The sequence below is a fragment of the Macrotis lagotis genome, chromosome 8 (genome assembly GCF_037893015.1).
Source record: "Macrotis lagotis isolate mMagLag1 chromosome 8, bilby.v1.9.chrom.fasta, whole genome shotgun sequence".
Classification (NCBI taxonomy): domain Eukaryota; kingdom Metazoa; phylum Chordata; class Mammalia; order Peramelemorphia; family Peramelidae; genus Macrotis; species Macrotis lagotis.
This window is the reverse complement of record NC_133665.1, coordinates 86688595-86707965: the sequence shown is the minus strand read 5'-3', so window position 1 is coordinate 86707965 and position 19371 is coordinate 86688595. Positions and strand designations below refer to the sequence as shown.

Below are 19371 nucleotides of genomic sequence, written 5' to 3'. Positions count from 1 at the left end.
TCCTGGGATAAATCCTACTTGGTCTTAATGTATTATCCTAATGATAGCTTATTGTAGTCATTTTCCTGAGATTTTATTTAAGATTTTAAGATTTAAGATTTTTGTATCTATATTCATCAAGGAGATAAGATTTATAATTTTCTTTCTCTGTTTTAACTCTGTTTGGTTTAGGTATCAGAATCATATTGGGGTCATAGAAAGAGTTAGGCAGAGTTCCATCTTCAACTATTTTTCCAAATAGTTTATATAGAATTGGAACCAGTCGTTCCTTAAATGTTTGATAGGATTCACTTGTGAATCCTTCTGGCTCTGGAGATTTTTTCATAGGGAGTCCAGAAATTGCTTCTTGAATTTCTTTTTCTGAGATAGGGTTATTTAGGTTTTTAATTTCCTCTTCATTTAATGTAGGTAACATATTTTTGTAAATATTCCTCCATTTCATTTAGACTATCAAATTTATTGGCATAATCAAAATTATTGGCAAAATAATTCCAAATCATTACTTTAATTTCCTCATTGGTGGTGAGTTCACCCTTTTCCATTTATGATACTAACAATTTGGTTTTCTTCTCTTTTTTTAATGAAATTGACCAGAGGTTTAACAATTTTATTGGTTCTTGATTTTATTTATTAGTTCAATAGTTTTCTTGCTTTCGATTTTATTAATTTCTCCTTTAATTTTTAGAATTTCAAATTTGGTATTTAATTGGGGGGGTTAATTTGTTCTCTAATTTTTTTAGTTGCATATTTAATTCATTGATTTCCTCTTTCTCTAATTTATTCATGTAAGCATTTAAAGATATAATATATCCCCTGACAGCCACCTTGAGGGTATCCCATAGGTTTTGGTATGTTCTTTGATTTATTTTCATTATCTAGGATAAAATAATTAATTCTTTCTATAATTTGTTGCTTGATCCACTCACTCTTTAAAATGAGGTTATTTAGTTTCCAATTAGTTTTGGGTCTATAACTCCTTGGTCCAATATTGCATATGATTATTATTGCATTATGAACTGAGAAAGATATTCAGTATTTCTGCCTTTCTGCAATTATCATTAGGTTTTTATGCCCTGGTACATGGTCAATTTTTGTGTAAGTTCCATGTACTGCAGAAAAGAAAGTATATATTCCTTTCTATCTCCATTCAATTTCCTCCATAAGACTATGATGTCTAGGTTTTCAAAAAATCTATTTACTTCCTTAACTTCCTTCTTGTTTATTTTATAGTTAGAGTCATCTAAATCTGAGAGTGGGAGGTTGAGGTCTCCCACTAGTAGAGTTTTGCTGTCTATGTCTTCCTATAACTCCTTCAACTTCTCCTCTAAGAATTTGGATGCTATACCATTGGGTAAATACATATTTAGTATTAAAATTACTTTATTATCTATGGTACCATTTAGGAGGATATAGTTTCCTTCCTTATTTCTTTTAATAATATCTATTTTTGCACCTACTTTGTCTGAGATAAGGATTGCTACCCCTACTTTTTTTTTCACTTCTGCTGAAGTAAAATATATTTCGCTTCAACCTTTTACCTTTACTCTATATGTATCTCTCTGCTTCAGATGAGTTTCTGGTAAGTAGCATATTGTATGATTCTGGCTTTTAATCCACTCTGTTATTCACTTATGTTTTAAGGGAAAATTCCTCCCATTCACATTTAAAGTTATAATTACTCTTTATTGCCCCCCCATGTTATCTTCCCTGTTTATTTTCCTTTTTTTCCCTTCATCCACATTCCCCAGTGTTTTGTTTCTGAAAACCACCACCTTCAGTGTGTTTACCCTCCTATATCAACCCCCCCTTCCCCTTTTCCCCCCTTTCCCTTTGCCCCTTCTTCGTTCCCTTCCTTCTCGATTCCTCCCTTCCTCCCCCTCCCCTTTACCCCTTTCAACACTTTAAAGCTAAGTTAAGTTTCTTAATTTCACTGAGTGTGTATATGTTAACTTTAAGCCAATCTGATAAAGAGTTAAGATTCAGGTGGTTCTCACCTCCTCCCTTCTTCCCCTCTATTGCAATAAGTCTTTTGTACCTCTTAATGTAATGAGATTTACCCATCCAGTCTCCTCCATCCACCCATCTCTTTACTGTCCTCCTTTTTAAAGCAGTATTGTTTTTAAATCATTCTATCTGAGTCATAGAAAGGTCTTGAGTGTCTATCACTTCTGGCTATTCTCTCCACTATAATTATAATTATTGAGAGTTATTAGACTCTTTCTCCCAGGTAAGGATATTTCAAGTTTCATCTTACTAGTTAACAGTTTTTCAAGTAAGTCATGCATATCCATCTCTTATGGCTAATTACATTCTCTCTAATAGGGTTATAATTCTCGAGAGTTGTTATGTCTTTCTTACAGGTAGGGATATTGCCAGTTTCATCTTATTTGATAACAGTTTTTTTTCCCTTCCCTCCCCCCCCTCCTTTATTTAATTTTACCTTTTCATGTGTCTCTTTAGTCTCTTGTTTGAAGTCCAAATTTTCTATTAAGCTCTAGTCTTTTCATCAGGAAAAGTTGCAAGTCTCCTATTTCATTAAATGTCGATCTTTTGCCCTGGAAGAGAAGGCTCAGCTTTGCTGGATAGTGGCTTCCTGGCTGCATTCCAAGTTCCCTTGCTTTGTGGAATATTGCATTCCAGGCCCTTCAGTCCCTTAATGTTGATGCTGCCAGGTCCTGTGTAATCCTTACTATGGCTCCTTGGTATTTAAATTGTTTCTTTCTGGTTGCTTGCAAGATTTTTTCTTTTATCTGATAGTTTTGGAATTTGGCTACAATATGCCTTGGTGTTTTCATTTGGGATCCCTTTCCAGAGGGGATTAATGTATTTTTTCAGTCACCATTTTGCCCTCTGGTTCCATGCTATGAGGGCAAGTTTCCATCACTAAACCCTGTAATATTGAGTACAAGCTTTTTTTCTCTTCAACGTTTACAGGAAGACCAATAATTTTTAGGTTATCTTTCCTCGATCTATTCTCAAGGTCAGTGGTTTTGCTGACAAGGTATTTAACATTTTCTTCTATTTTTTCAATTTTTTTTGGTTTTGTTTAACAAATTCTTGTTGTCTCATTAAGTCACTGGTTTCCATAGACTCCATTCTCTTTTTATAAAGAAGAATTTTCTTCATTTAGCTTTTGCAACTCCTTTTCTAATTGGTCAATTCAACTTTTGTAAGAGTTTTCCCTTTGATCATCTGAGGTTTTTGAAAGAATTATTTCCTTTTTTTCATTTGTCCAATTGTATTTTCCAAGGATTTGTTTTCTTGTTGCAAGATGTTAATTTTCTCTTGAGTTTCTTTTGATTTTTAAACTCCTTCCTGATTTCTTCAAGGACATCTTTCTGTGCTGGAGACCAAATCATATTCTCCTCAGGGGTTCTACATATCTCTAAATTTGGGTCTTTGTCTTCTAGGAATTTTTCTATGATCCCCCTTTCCAATGGCCTTTCTTCATTTTCCTAAGATCTTGTGTTGGGAGAGGGGCTAGTTCACAGAGGTCTGGTATTCAGATCCCTAGAGGCTTTACTCACTGAGTATAGTATCTCCAGCTGGCCAATAGGAAGTGCTGAAGGCTATGCTCACTGAGTGACTAGTAGGGGTTGTTGGAGGCTTCTCACTGAATGTAATATCTCCTCCCGGCCAATAGGGGGTTCTAGAGGCTGGAACCTAACCTCCAGTCCTTCCTGTAAGTCCCACAGCCATGGCTCCATTCTCTGCTTGTTTCTCAGAGCTAAGTGTTTCCCAAAGCAAAAGACCCAGAGGCTGATCTTTGATTAGTTTGGCTCTTGCCCCTCCCCCACTGGCTGTCCACAATCTGCACTGGCCACACCCCCAATCCCTGAAGACAGACCTTGAAGTATGTGTTGTTTTTCTAGCTTCTCTTTCTGAGTTTTGTCAATGGGACTTCCATTAAGAGGTTTCATATTGTTTATGAGGAAAGATCACAGGACCTGGCTTCTCTCTGCCATCTTGGCCGGAAGTGACTCCATCTTTTTTAGACATAAAATTATCTTGTGCCTATCCCCACTTTCCACAAAATAATCTACTCATTTTTCCTAGCTCACATTTTGTCAAAATAAAATTAAGTACTTAAATGTATGAGCAAAGAAAAGAAATGTTACAGATATGTATTGATAATATCTTTTATAGCTTTCATTTCTGGATCACAAAAATAATAGCTATAATTATATTATTAATGTCTTAGGTAGGCTTGGTTTTGGCACATCATTGGGGATGAAGCTATTTATAATTATTTTTCAGCCACTAACTTTTATTTTTATAACAACAATAGCAAATCACCAAGTTTCATAACACAAAATGTAAGGATCATAGATCTAAAGTTGTAAAGAACTTATAAGGCCATCCAGTTTTACCTTCTCATATGAAGGTCCTCCTTCTCTTACGGAAATTGGAGCCCAGGGAAGTTAACTAAAAATCAAACTATTAGCAAATATCAGAGCAGGGACCTGAAGCCAGAGGCAATGCTCTATTTGATTCATATATATCAGAGAACTTTTTATTCATCAATAGTCAACTCATAAGATTTTCAACTTTAAATGCTTGTGTCAAGATAAGACATGTCCATGAACCACTGATGTTCAGAGAGTCAGATTAAGTATACTACAGCAATAATTTTCTATGATTCAAATTTACAGTGGCAGCTAGGTAGCACAGTGGATGGAGCACTGGCCCTGGAGTCAGGAGGACCTGAGTTCAAATCCAACCTCAGACACTTAATAATTACATAGCTGTGGGACCTTGAGCAAGCCACTTAACCCCATTGCCTTATATTAAAAAAAAGACAAAACAAATTTACAAATATGTGAATCTTTAAAACAAAAGATGAATTATTTCTGAAGACTAGTCAAGTGATTAATATACTGATCTTTACTTTCTTCTATTTTATCTGCAGGACAGTTATTTGCAGTGACATAATTTTGTAAGTTTATTAAATGTAGCTTTAATATTTCTATAAATACAATACCTTTATGTTGTTGGATCATAGCATGAATCTGAGAATCTTTCACTGATTCAGAGTGATCAATTTTTTTCAAAAATATCCAATGAATGGGCTGGGGCCAGAGCCAAGACAGAGGAGTAAAGGCAGGAAATCCCAGCAGCTCTCCCCCAGACCACTCCAAATGCTTCTAAATATTGACTCTAACAAAATTCTAGAGTGGAAGAAACCACAGAAAAACCCAGTGAAAGAATTTCCAGCCCAAGACAAGTCTATTACATGAGGGTTAGAAAGAGCCACAGCACAGCCCAGGCCACACTGGCCATGGCAAACCAGCTCCAGTCATCCAGGAACAGTCTGAGGGGTGCCGGAATCCAAAGCAGAGGGGTCAGTTTCCAGATCTTTCAGCTCAGGGATTGCCAAGAACAAATGTGAAAGGTCGGTGTAAAAACTCTGCTGCACAAGAGTAGCTCAGAGACCAGTCTAGCAAAGGCCTTGGTGCAGTCCCAGCCCTGGGGAAAAGGAGCAGGCCTGCAGAATCACCCAGCAGCTGCACTCAAATTGCTCAGCCCACAGACAGGGGAGACTGAAGAGGTCTCTTTACTATCTATCTCTACCTGAGGCAGGCTTTGCCCATACTCAGATCCAAGTCCAGGGCCCCAGTCTCAGAAAAAGCTTCACAACCATAGTGGAACACAGGCCAGGAGAGCAGCCAGAGAGAGACTCATAAGACCTTAAAGGAATTGAGGGCCCCCTTAGGGGGTATCCCTAAAAACAGCTACAAAAACCCTCCAAAGCTTGGAACAGTGCATCTTCCATGGTGGAAGCAGATCCCCACCTTAACAAAGGGTTAAAATCGAGTCATAAGCTGGGGAAATTAACAAACAACAGGAAAAATCTATTACTTTGGTCCCATGAAAACATACACTCAGAAAATGACAAAATCAAAGCTTGTGTGTCCAAAGCCAAGAAAAATATGAATTGGGTTCAGGTTATGGAACAGCTCAAAACAAGTGTGAAAAAAAGCAAGTAAGGAAAAATTGGTTTGAGAAATGAGAGCGCTATGGGAAAATTATGAAAACCAAGTCAGCAGCCTGGTGAAGGAATTACAAATACTGAGGAAAATAACATCTTAAAAACCAGTTTAGGACAAATAGAAAAAGCAGTCCAAAAGGTCAATGAGGGGAAGAAAGCCTTAAAAAGCAGAACTGGCCAGATGGAAAAGGAGATATAAAAGTTATCTGAAGAAAATAATTCCTTCAAAGGTAGAATGGAACTAAAGGAAGTTGATCACTTTGTGAGAAATCAAACAATAAAACTAAATCAAAAGAATGGAAAAACTAGGAGAAAATTATTGAAAAAAACAACTGACCCAGAAAACACATCCAGAAAAGAAAATTTAGAAATTATTTAACTACCTGAAAGTCAAGACCAAAGAGCCTAGATTTCATTTTAAGAAATTCTCCAGGAAAATTACCCTGATATCCTAGAAGCAGAGTGTAAAATAGAAATTGAGGGAATCCACCCATCACCTCCTGAAAGAGATCCCAAAATATAAACTCCCTAGAATTTTATTATCAAGGGAAAATATTACAAGCATCAGAAAGGAACAATTCACTTATCATGGAGCTACAGTCAGGATTACTCGGGATTCAGTAGATTGTACATTAAGGACTCAAAAGAGCTTGAAATATAATGTTATGGAAGGCAAAAGAATTTTGATTACAATCAAGAACTAACTACCCAGAAAAACTGAACATCTTCTTTCAGGGGAAAAGATGGACACATTCAATGAAATATGGAACTCTCAAACTTTCCTGCTGAAACAACCAGAACTGAACAGAAAATTTGCTCTTCAAGTACAGGACTCAGGAAAAACAGGAGTGGGCAGGAAGGGCAAAATAAAAGGGATTTAATGATGTTGAACTGCTTGTATTCCTGCATGGGAAGATGATTCTGATAACTCAAATGAACCTTCTCATTCAGGGAAGACAAGGCACAGGAAGGAGCTGAATATGAAGTATAATATATTATAAAAATATATATAATAATATTTATATATATATATATATATATATATATATATATAATACAAATGGAGTTAATGGACGAGAATGTAATGGGAGAAAGGAAAAGAGAAGGGAAGAGAGGTGAGGGGGAATGAGTTGAGTCTTCACTCTCATTGGAAATGGTTCAGAGAGGAAATAACATAACCCCTCAATTGGGTATAGAAATCTATCTTACTCTAGAGGAAAAAAGGAGAGGAAAGGGGTGGGAGAAAGGGGATGGGGGAGGATGGTGTAGGTGTTAGAAGAGAGGGAAGATTGAGGGAAAGAGTTATCAAATATAACACAAGTATGAAGAACAGGGAGAGAGGAAAAAAGAGAAGAGAACAAATGGAGGTGGGGAGGAATGCGATGGAAGGAAATACAGCTAGCGAAAGCAACTGTAGGGAAAAAATATTGAAGTAATTTTTCTGATGGACTTATGATGAAGAGTGTGATCCATCCCAAAGACAGAACTGATGATACCTGAATATAGACTGAAGCACACTTTTTTTACCTCTCACTGTATTTTTCTTGAGGTTTCTCTTTCTTGGGGGGGGGGGGGGATATGCTTACTTTTACAAAGTGGCTATTATAGCAATGTGAAAAATAAATAAAAATAAATTGCTTTTTTAAAAAATCCAATGAATGTGCAAAATTTACAAGGAAAATTTGACTAAATTTTTTTTATCTTTATCATCATCATCACCATGAAAAATGGCAATTTCTTCTTTTAAATCAAATACACTTTAAGGTAGCAACACAGATTTAAAGTTAGAGGAAACCTTAAAGATCACATAAATTCCAGCCCCCAAATTTTATAAATGAAGAACCTAAAGCTCAGAAAAGCTAAGTGATTTATTTGCGCAGGATCACATAGCTAGTAAGACAAGTCTAACCAATGATAGGCAATGTCCTATTTATTCAACACTACAAAGATCTTTTCTTCTATCAGGATTTTTGGGGGCTAACTCTTCAAATAATTTGAAAAACTAAATACAGCTCCCTTCTTCATATTTACTCCAAAAAAAAAGTAATTTTAAAGCATGTCTTAAAATTGCCATGTTTGTTACTGATGGTGTTAGGAGATCTACAAATTTCATCCTGCATCAATTATACTAGCAGAGCCTAAAAACGAGTAATAATTTCTTAATAAGTGGCAAAGTGCTGAAATCCAATGAAATTCATGTCAATTTTAAAATCTGTCAATTATATTAAAAAATTTGTACTGACATGGCAATGCCAATAGGTTTATAAACCCCAAACCTCCAACAAGTTTAACAATATCTTTTCAAATACATCATTTGCTTTATCCACTTGAGCAATGAGAAGTTAAGCGACTGGCCTGAATTCTCATTCTCACTGCATTAACTTCAAATTAAACCAATGTCAAGTGTCATGTTATTCGTGTCAGTAGCCACAAGTAGCACTAGAATTTCTTCAATCAAATGAGGCTTTTTATGCTTAGCAATTCAGTAAGCAACATTATGTGATGAAGCAATCCTTGTGAGGTCACTAAAAATGGCTTTTGAACAAGTATGGGTTCTGTTAAGTGTAAGAATCTAATTTTCTCTAGAAAATATTTTGTATTGTCATTCCATACTGCATAGACACTTTCAAGTTGTCATTTCAAATTATTAAGACTCCCTGCTATCTGGAACTGAAGTATTTGTACAAAGCTAACAAATGGCCTTTCTGTCTCCATCAATAAATCACTTGTGAATGCAATGAAAAAATGCAGTGAATGATCATTTCTAGACTTTTTCATTTCATTTCTGCACCTGTTTTTTAGCTAATAATTCTCTAAAATCCTTCTTTACAGTAGTTTCAACTATTACAAATACGCTTTCTCTTTAATAAAGTGTATAATTATTTAACACAAAGATATATTAATTCACTTCAAAAAGTTGAGCAATGAAATAAACAAAGAACTAGACATCCATTTAGGATTTCACTGTTTCCCAAAGAAAAAGCAGTTCTCAAACTTAAACATGCTAAATTTAAATTTCTAATCTTAGGCTCTTGCTCATCATTCAGACTCAAAAGTATTTCTACATGGAAGTCTAACCACCACCTGAAACTAATCTATGTCACCTAGTTTACAAATTAGAGACTGATACAGAGGCTAGGTTGATCTAGTATTGAATTCAATCTTCATGAACCCAGAAGTTGGACCCTTTGTTAGGAAGAGTACCTGAGATATGACAAAGAACTTCCAAAGACTTGTCAAACATAATGTTTACTACCACCTTCAATATCAATCAAAATAGAGATGAATGAATCAAGTAGAGGCAAATGCTAAGAATTTTGAAGTTTTAGGCAAAAACTAAAATAAAATTGAAACCTTTGCAGCATAAAGAAATATATTATCAATATTGTGGTAAGCAATTAAAAGGAAATAATATGGGAAGTCAATTAAAAAGATGGTATCTGACAATGAGTTGGAGATATCTACAGGATATCCAGTTCAAGATGTCTTATAGCAAGTTGTTGCTGTGAAACTAGAATGAGAGAGATTAAGATTAGACTGATGTAAAGATCTGGAAATCATCAGCATGGAGATGAAAACTGAACCTATTGGAGCCAAAAAGATAATTAAATAAGAGAAAATAGGGGGAGAGGAGGAAGAGGAGGAGGAGGAGGAGGAGGAGGAGGAGGAGAGAGAGAGAGAGGATTATCAATATCAAGGAAAGTGTCTTGCAGGACATTCTCAATCATCATGATATGAAAAATCAATAAAGGAAACTGGATGGAGCAGTAACAGAGGTAAAATGAGCATTGAGAAAAGGACATTACTTATCCAATTAAGAGAGATCTTCAGTAGCTTTGGAGAAAGCAGTTTTAATTGAAGGATGAAATCTGAAGTTAGATTTCAGAGAATAAAGAATACAGTCTGAGGACAGCAGACAGCTTTTTCAAGGAGTTTAACTAAAAAGGGAAAAACAAAGATAAAAGAGCATATTGTTAGGAATCAAGTTAGGATCTAGACAGAAGTTTCTTCTGAGGTTAGGAGAGATTTGGTTCTGTTTATAGGCAATTAAGGAAGAAGCCAAAGGAAACGAAGAAAAAGATTAGAGAAAGAGTATAGGTGATAGTAGAGGCAGTCTTACTAAAGAAAGGCTGAAGGGTATGTGATCAAGAGGAACTATATAGAGGAACTGACTTTATTAAGGAGATGAGCTACCTCTTCAGAGAATGAAATTAAAAGAATATTGTGTAGGATAATGTCTGAATATTTTTGAGATGAAGAGGGGAGAATGGCCTCAAAATTTCTAGTGAAATATTAAGTGAGATGCTAAACAGAGGAGGTGAGAAAACTGGAGGAGAGGAACTTGAATAAAAGGTTTAGAAGATCTGCTGTTGTTAGCAGGTTAGGGAATTGATTAGGAAAATAATGAAGGTCCAGGATCGAATTAGATAGCATAAATCTGTAATGGAACTAGGAAGCACAGTTCATTATTTTCTTCAATTATGTACAACAGTTGATAAGAGTGAAGGATCAAGAGTATAATAACTATCCCTATGTATGTGGAATAAAAGAAAAAGTCATAGGAATGAACTAAATTGAGGAAACTATAAAGTTTGAGTATTTGAAGGAAATCCAATATGGATGAGTCCCCTAGTATATATAAGTACAGAAATTGAGATGGAGAGGGATATTCTGAATGATAAAGAAGCTCAAAGATGGAGAAGTTATCTAGTGATGGTGGTAAAGGAAGATTTTTTTTAAAAAGTATTATCTAGAAACAGAATTAGATGGCCGCAACATGGCTTAAAATATATAAATGTCAAGCTCTTGGCAATGCACAGAATACACTTAAGTAAGGATCAGTAAAGACATGAATTTGGAATCTTACAAATCTAGTCAAGAGAATTTTGAGATGAAAAAGGAGGTGCAGGGTGCCAGAGAAAGCAACAGATATACAGAGATAAAGAATAACTGGAGGTGGAAAAAAAAGGAATAATTTTCTTTTTTTTTTAAGTTTTTGCAAGGCAAACAGGGTTAAGTGGCTTGCCCAAGGCCACACAACTAGGTAATTATTAAGTGTCTGAGACCAGATTTGAACCCAGGTACTCCTGACTCCAGGGCCAGGGCTTTATCCACTACGCCACCTAGCCACCCCAAAAAGAATAATTTTCAAGAGATAACATCCAAAAAGAAAAAGTAGCAAGGAAATTCAAGGCTTCATATGTCTATAAATGCATAATAAATAATGATGATGGATTAACACTGAGTTTAAAAGTGTAAAATTCAAAAAAATGATTCTAGAAGGACAAATATTTAAAAGGATAAGGAAGGAAAAAAAGGAATATGGAGTGGCATTTTATATCAAAAATATTTGCAGATATGAAGAGATCTAAAAATCTATCAGGATTTCTCCCATATTAAAAGTACATTTTGGTAAGAATCAGAGAGTAGAAACAGAAGTAATACTGTTGTAAGAGCACACTACAAACTACAAACCAGGCCAGAAAGAATTAGATGAAAAATTTCAGAGACAAATTTGGTACAATTATGTTATAAATGCAGCTCCTCTCAACAATTCAGTAATAAAGGACAATCCTGAAAGATCTGTTATGGAAAATGTCATCCACATCCACAGAAAAAAACTATGGAGTCTGAATGCACAGAAAAGCATATTATGTTCACTTTTTAAAACTTCTTTTACGCTTTTTCTTTCTTTCTCATGGTTCCCCCCCACCCTTAATTCTAATTTCTCTTTCACAACTTGACTAATATGGAAATATGTAAAACACGACTGTATATGTACAACTTTTACCAGACTGTTCACCACCTTAGGAAGGGAGGATATGAGAAAAATGTCAAACTCATAAACTTGCAAATTGCCTATAATTGCCTATCTTTGTGTGTACTTTGAAAAATAAAATAAAATAATAAAAAAGAAAAAAAGAATTATGTTATAATTAATGATGAGAGACTACAACTATAACTGTCATCTACTGCCAGGTTTTCACACTCTTATTAGAGGGCAGCTGATGTCTTAATGATAATTTTATTCTTACAGAGATAAAAGAAAAACAGAGAGCTGGAAATACAACATGGCACAATGAAAATCAGGCTACATCTGGAGTTTGCTCTGCCTCAAATCTTAACTTTGTGCCTTCTGGAAGAGGACCAAAGGAAATCAGAAGGGTGATGTTCTGACTTGCATATGAATTGGATATAATGACATAGAACTGGACAAAGCCATCAGCCTCACTCTCTTCCAGAGTCATCTAAGTCCAGTGGCAAGACAAATGTCAAGATAACTGGCCATGGCCCACCATGCACTGGGTGACACTGACCTTATTAAATGAGTCTCTTCCAGGTCTCAGTTTGAGGCAATACCCATTCAGTGACTAAAGGCTAAATAAGAACAGAGAAAGGAGATTGGTCCAGTTTACCATCACAGAACTAACCATCTGAGAAGGGAAGACCCTTAGAGCTTCTAGTCAGAACAGAAAACAATTGTTATTTACAGTCATTCTAAGCTATCAGAAACTGAACAATGAGTCACAAAGGCTTGGGTTGGGGGTTTTATTGACCATTCAATAAAAGCCAGAGTGATTTGGGTTTAAAGGCACAGTCAAGCCTGTTTTTTCAGAGCTGTATTTCAAGAAATCATAAGTGAAAACTGCACAGGACAAAAAGTAAAATGTCCCAGTGATTTGAAAAAGAGAAAAAAATAATAAAAATATTTTTTTTTTAATCTTGGCCCCAACCCCCAAAATGTTTTTACAAAATATATGATGGAAAACTATCTAGCATAGTGAATCTATACAGCACCAGGCCTGGTCTCAGAAAGACTCAGCTTCATGAGTTCAAATCGGGTCTCAGACTAGCTGTGACTCTGGGCAAGTCACTGCCTCAGTTTTCTCATCTGTAAAATGAGCTGGAGAAGGAAATGACAAATCACTTTGGTATCTGCCAAGAAAATTACAAATGGGATCATGAAGAGTCAAATACAAATGAAGCACAAGAACAAAGAAGCTGTGTGACTATGGTTCAGTCATTCATCCTCCTACATGGTTCAAGTAACTCTTGACAACTTATTAAGACAAAAAAAAATTAAATCTACATTAATATAATACAAATTATATATGTAAATAATGGGAAGAAAAAGAATATGGACCAAATGGATCACTTTGCGGCCAGGTCCAGAGGTTGGCTTGAGGTGAGGAGATTCTAGAAACAGTTGTGGTTCTTTTAAGTAAAGAAATCACAAAACTGAATGGGGAGGCGGAGAGAGGAGGGAGTGTAAGAAAAGGCATAAATTTTAATTTTCCGGTTCCTGAAAAGGTTACACATTAATTCACAGAGTTCTTTAGCAAGATAAAGAGAGTTCTTAAAAAGACACTAAGTTTAAGCAAAAAAGAAATAGCTACAAGATGGGTTAGTGGAAACATAAAGGACAGCTAAATGTGGGGAAAGGGGAAAGGGAGAAGAAGAGAAACAGTTTTAAGGCAACAGCCAGGCTGATTAACTACAGTCAGCTTGGAGATCTCTAAAATAGGGAGTGGAGTCCACCTCCTGCATATGGAGGAGTTAGGGGAGGGATTAGGGTGTCACTAGAAGTGTCTAAAGGGTGGTTTAATGCATGACATAAGGCTGTGTTTCTGGGAGAGAGCCAAAAATTATAGATTAGTGGTCAGCTTAACTGGGAATTAAGGTCTTGAAGCAGTCACAAGGAATTTATGATGCATAACTAGAACTTGATGAGATAACTTGGGAGACACTAGTTTAGTTAGGATTACATAGCAGATTAGTACAGAGTCAATATAGGTAAGGTTTAACAGTTCCAAAAGGTTAACTTTTAACAGAGTGTCTGCTAGGTTCTTTACTTACAAAGGTTTGCTTATATTACTATTGCTATGTATTGTTTATATAGCTATTATTACAGAAAAAAGGAGGAAACATTACAATATTCTTTATGCTCAGAGTTCCCCTCCTTCAGCTTCAAGGGCAACAAGCATGTTGCCAGTGCAATTAAATTTCAAAACCCATATCTCATTTTTTTTAAATCATCTGCACAATGAACTGATACTTAGTGAAGTGGGCAGAGCCAGAACAGTGAATACACTATCATCAAGATCAGGTGATGATCAACTATGATGGACTTCAGTGCAATAATCAAAGACAATTCTAAAAACTTGTTATGGAAAATATCATCCATATCCAGAGAAAGAACTGTGAAGTTTAAATGCAGATCAAAGCTTACTATCTTCAATTATTAAAAGTTGTCTTATTTGGTTTTTTCCACTCTAATGTTTTCTTTTCCATTTTGAGTTGATTCTTCCATAGCTTGATTAATAAGGATTTATGTTTAGCATGGTTATACATGGATAGTCTATATTAGATTGCCTCTGTCAGGGGGAGGAGGGAGGAAAGGGAAGGAAGGAGAAAAATATGAAAAAATGATTGCTGAAAACTACCATCGCATATAGTTGGAAATGAAAATAAATAAAATATTTAAAAATCATCTGCATTAATTAATTTTTTAAAGTTTTTTAAATAGATGACCTACTTTATAAATATTTTACTATTTCTGTTCATCCAAAATTAATCTGTACTAGTATTGCCCTTTAAAAGTCAACTGTCCCATTCATGCTATTTTAAGAACAAACAACACTGTTTCATGCTGATTTTTTTGAAGTATGCTTTAGTAACCTAGTAGGATGGGAGAATCTAAAACATGAGAATTATAGATATGATAGATACAAAATTATAAGAGATTTAAAATAAAATATTTAACCAAGACAAAACTCTAAAAGAGGAGTGTACAAGTTCTCTACAATTAAAAGCTAAGCACAAAAAAATTAAGAGGGTTTGGGAAAAACTTCCTGTAGAAGTTGGAACTGTGGTTCAAACTTAGAGAGAGAGAGAGAGAGAGAGAGAGAGAGAGAGAGAGAGAGAGAGAGAGAGTGAGTGTTGGCCAGAGGAAATGCCCAAAGCTGAGAGGCAGCACATCTGAGCCATGGAACAACCTGCTAGATTAAGTGTATGGGTCAGGGACAAAAGTATGAGAAGCCTGGAAAGTACAAAAGGTTTGAATTAGCAAGGGCTTTGAAATATTTGATCCTGGAGTATTCAAGAGGAGGCACATGGTCAGACCTGCACACTTTAGGAAAATCATTGTGGTAAACAAATAAGAGATTGGAGTGTAGTAGAAAAAGACTTGTAAAGGTAAAATTGGCAGGTCTTGGGAAAAAGTTAAATATAGAGGAAGAGGTTAAATAAAGACAGAGTGAGGAGTGATGATATCTAGAGTGTCCACCTGGCTAGTATCTTTGACAGTAAATGGGAAGTTAGAACCAGTAGGGGAGGAAAAATGAGTTCTATTTTTGGACACATGGAGTTTAAGATGGGACACCCAATTTGAGATGTATAATGGGCAGTTAAATAGTTGAGACTAGAGGTTAGAAGAGAGTTTAGGGGGATAACGAGATCCAGAATCATCTGCAAGAGAGCAGACAACTGAACCCATGGAAGTAGACGAGATCAGCAAGTAAAAAAGTTTAAAAGAAAGCACAGGAGTCTTAAAGAACACCCAACATTATCAAACATGACTGGATAAAGATTCAGCAAAGGAGATTAAGAAGAAAAGTGGACCACAAGAAAGGAGCAGAGTCATAAAAGCCTAGAAAGAAGCATCAAAGAGAATTAACTCTGTCAAAGGATGCAGAGAGGTCCAAAAGGGTAAAAAGGCTGAGAAAGGACTAATAGAACTGGCAATTAAGAAATCACTGAGGGGCAGTTAGGTGGTACAGTGAATAGAGCACTGGCCCTGGAGTCAGGAGCACCTGATTTCAAATCTGACCTCAGACACTTAATAATTACCTAGCTGTGTAGCCTTGGGCAAGCCACTTAACCCCATTTGCCTTGCAAAATCCTAAAAGAAAAAAAAAAAGAAATCACAGATAATCTTCTAGGTTATAGAACTGTTTCATTTGAATAATGAGGTTAGAAATCAGACTGCAGAAAATTAAGAGAATGAGAAGAAAGTGAAGAGACCAATTGTAAATGGCCTTTGACCTTCTCCAGGATCAGTGATCACTTAAAGCCCTTCATCACCTGTTTCCCTCCATCTTTCCACTTTTCTTACATCTTGTGTTCTTTTCCCTCCCCTCCCCCCTTCCCCCTTCAAACCAGGAACACTGGCCTCTCCCAACTGACGTTCCATCTCCCCACTCTGGCTGTTTCTCCATTCCTGAAAGGTTCTCCCTCCACATTCCTGTCTCCTGACTTCCTTCAAATCTAAAATCTCATCTTCAACGTAAAGTTTTTCCCCATCCTGGTTAATTCTAGTGCCTTCTCTCTATTGATAGCCTTCTAGATGCCAGCTAGACGGCAGAGTGGATAGAGTACCTGACCTAGACTCAAGAAAACTCATCTTCTGTGTGACTCTGGGCAAGTCACTTAACCCATTTGCCTTGGTTTCCTCATCTGTAAAATGGCTGAAGAAGAAAATGGAAAACCACTTTAGTATTTCTGCCAAGAAAACCTCAAAGGAGATCTTAATGATGATGATGATGGTGTTTATACATGAGTTGGAGTTGAATGAAGTGTGTGCCGAGTGACTGTGTGCCAAGTCACCAGTCTCACTTTCTCCTCCTCAGAGGAGTAAAAACAGAATCCTGTTTGGCATCCTAGCCTAACCCCCATCACCTTTTCACGTTTCTTACACCTTCCTCCTCTCAATCCAGGGGCATTGGCTTCCCTGATGATCCACAAACAAGACACTCACCCCTAGGCTCCAAACAACTCTCTGCTTGATAATGTTCTCCCTCCTCCACTCCAAGCTGATTTCCTCTAATCCCAATTTCTACAAGAGACCTTCCCTCTATTCAATCTTTCTTACTTATTTGTATATGGCTTGCTTTGAATATCTTTGTTTGCATTAGTCTCCCAAATTAGACAATAAGCTCCTTGAGGGCAAGGGTTGTCTTTTGCCTCTTTTTATAACACCCGTGTTGGGAACATGGTAGGTGCTTAATAAATGTTTACTGAATCAAACTGATAATTCCCAATTTATCCCAAATCTATTCAATTTGTAAACAATAATATCAATAACAGCACTTATGTAACACCTAAGACATGCTAGTCACTGCACTAAGCCAATGCTAGTAAGGTCTGCTCTTGAGCTCAGTTCTTCCTGGCTCCAGGCCTCGAATTCTACTGCTCTCTTACCACCTGTGCCACCACTGAGCAGAGGCTGCTTTGTCTGGCTCATAGCAAGTATGGATCAGAGATTGGCTAATTGGCCCTCAAGACTTCTCAAGACCCTTGGTCCTACAAGAACTAACAGGGGTAAAGTAAGAGGAGTCTGAGGACTGGGGATGAAGAAGTGTCTATAAGAAGGAGGGATGCAGCCACTAAGAATGAATGGAGAGGGGGGGCGGCTAGGTGGACAGAGCCCCGGCCCTAGAGTCAGAAGTACCTGGGTTCAAATCCGGCCTCAGACACTTCGTAATTACCTAGCTGTGTGGCCTTGGGCAAGTCACTTAACCCCATTGCCTTGCAAAAAACTAAAAAAAAGAAAGAATGAATGGAGAAGATAGAGGGGATAATATGATGGAAGGGAGTCATTTGTGTACCAAAAACAATCTACCTTGGCAAGAAAAGCCACCTCTTCACATGAAACAAGGGGGAAATGGGGGGGGGGAGGGAGAAGGTATTTGATAGATGTAAGATGACAAAGAAATAATTTAATTATTTAATAATAATTTGGTAATTATTTAATTATTTAAGTGAAAGCCCTCAATCTGAAAAACATCAAAACTTTTCTCCCCATTTCCCAGAGTTCCACTGCTTTTGGACCATCAGTCCTCCTTCCCCAGGAAAGGCTTTAATGGGAATCTCATCATCTGCCTGGTCCTCATCAATGCCCTCTTCCCCTCTGAGTGCACCCTTTGGCCAGAGTGAGGGCCATAGGTTCCGGGGCCTCTCCTTAAAGAGGACATACAATTTTCTTCCAGATTTCCTGCTTATTCCCACTGCTTTCATAGTTCTCTTCTCACCTTACCCCATGCATCTTAATAAATGTTTATCGACTCATGACTAAAATCAAAAGTAACATTCTCAGCTTGAGAGTGAGGGGAAGAGAAACAAAAAGGAAAGGGGCGGCTAGGTGGCACCGGCCCTGGAGTCAGGAGCACCTGGGTTCAAATCCAGGCTCAGACACTTAATAATGACCTAGCTGTGTGGCCTTGGGCAAGCCACTCAACCCCGTTTGCTTTGCAAAATCCTAAAAAAAAAAAATTTTAAAAAAGAAAGGAAATGTGAAAAAAGAAGAAAAGATCTGCAAAAGAAATATTGAAGAAATCTACTGCAAACAGGTCACTCTCAAGTCAAACACTATAAATCTAACTTTTCCTTCAGATTGCTATGGTAAACATAGAACTTTCCTCATTTCTTTTTTTTTCTTTTCTTTCTTTTTTAGGTTTTTGCAAGGCAAACGGGGCCACACAGCTAGGTCATTATTAAGTGTCTGAGACCGGATTTGAAGCCAGGTGCTCCTGACTCCAGGGCGGGTGCTTTATCCACTGCGCCACCTAGTCGCCCCAAACTTTCCTCATTTCAAAGCGCTCCCTAACTTCATGAATATTTCAAGAGATGTCATTTTTTTGGTTAATGCGGAGGGAGATAAAAAAACTCTCCTACCCACTTCTGCTGCGGGATTGTCCACTGAGAACCCTGAGACCAAAAGCGAGTCCAAAACGCTAAATGCTCAGGTGGCAGCAGAAATAGTGGCGTTACAAATGCGGGCTCGGGGACCCTTGGGCGGGGGTCTGAGAGACCCTGAGGCTTTTCGGAACTGTTTTATGGACAGGCTCCGGGGGAGGGGAGGGAGGGGGAGGGGAGGGCGCCCCCAGGCCGAGCCTATTGCCAACAGGCAACAGAGGGGTGGAGGGGAGGGGGAGGGGGAGGGCCCCGGGCTCCCGGCCCGCCCCCCGCCCCGGCACTCACCGAGCTGCTGCCTCAGCCTCATCACACACACCAGGTAGTGCGCGATATCGAAGAAGGGGAACATGGAGATCCGGGAGAAGGAGAGGGTCAGCTGGTCCCACGAGACTTCCATAGCGACAGCGGCGGCCTCGGCTCGGCTCCGGCTCCTCTGTGGGCGCACGGAGCTCGGCGCGCATGCGCCCAACACCCCGCCGAACCGGAGGGCGGGGCGGAGGCGCGGACGGGGGCGGGACGCCAACGGTCGCGGAAGGCGGTTGGCGGCGGGCAGGCTAGGCCCCGCCTCCTCGCTCCCCGCCTCGGCCACTCAAGGCGCAGCATTCTGAGAAGCCCCGCGCTGGTTGTAGGTGGGCGGAGCCGCCTTATCTGAGCCGCGTCTCCTGATTGGCTTGAGCTCGTTCACCCCG

The 19371-nt window shown here is 37.9% G+C and overlaps 1 protein-coding gene across 1 annotated transcript in view; it reads right to left on the bottom strand.

Annotated features, from left to right (window-relative positions):
- TMEM38B (transmembrane protein 38B) overlaps positions 1–19145 on the bottom strand; it is an 81920-nt gene extending 62775 nt beyond the window's left edge. The window contains exon 1 of the mRNA XM_074197587.1: positions 18968–19145. Coding sequence (XP_074053688.1) covers positions 18968–19079 — 112 coding nt within the window. The 5' untranslated portion in view covers positions 19080–19145. The remainder of the gene's footprint in view (positions 1–18967) is intronic.
- Between the last annotated feature and the right edge of the window lie 226 nt (positions 19146–19371).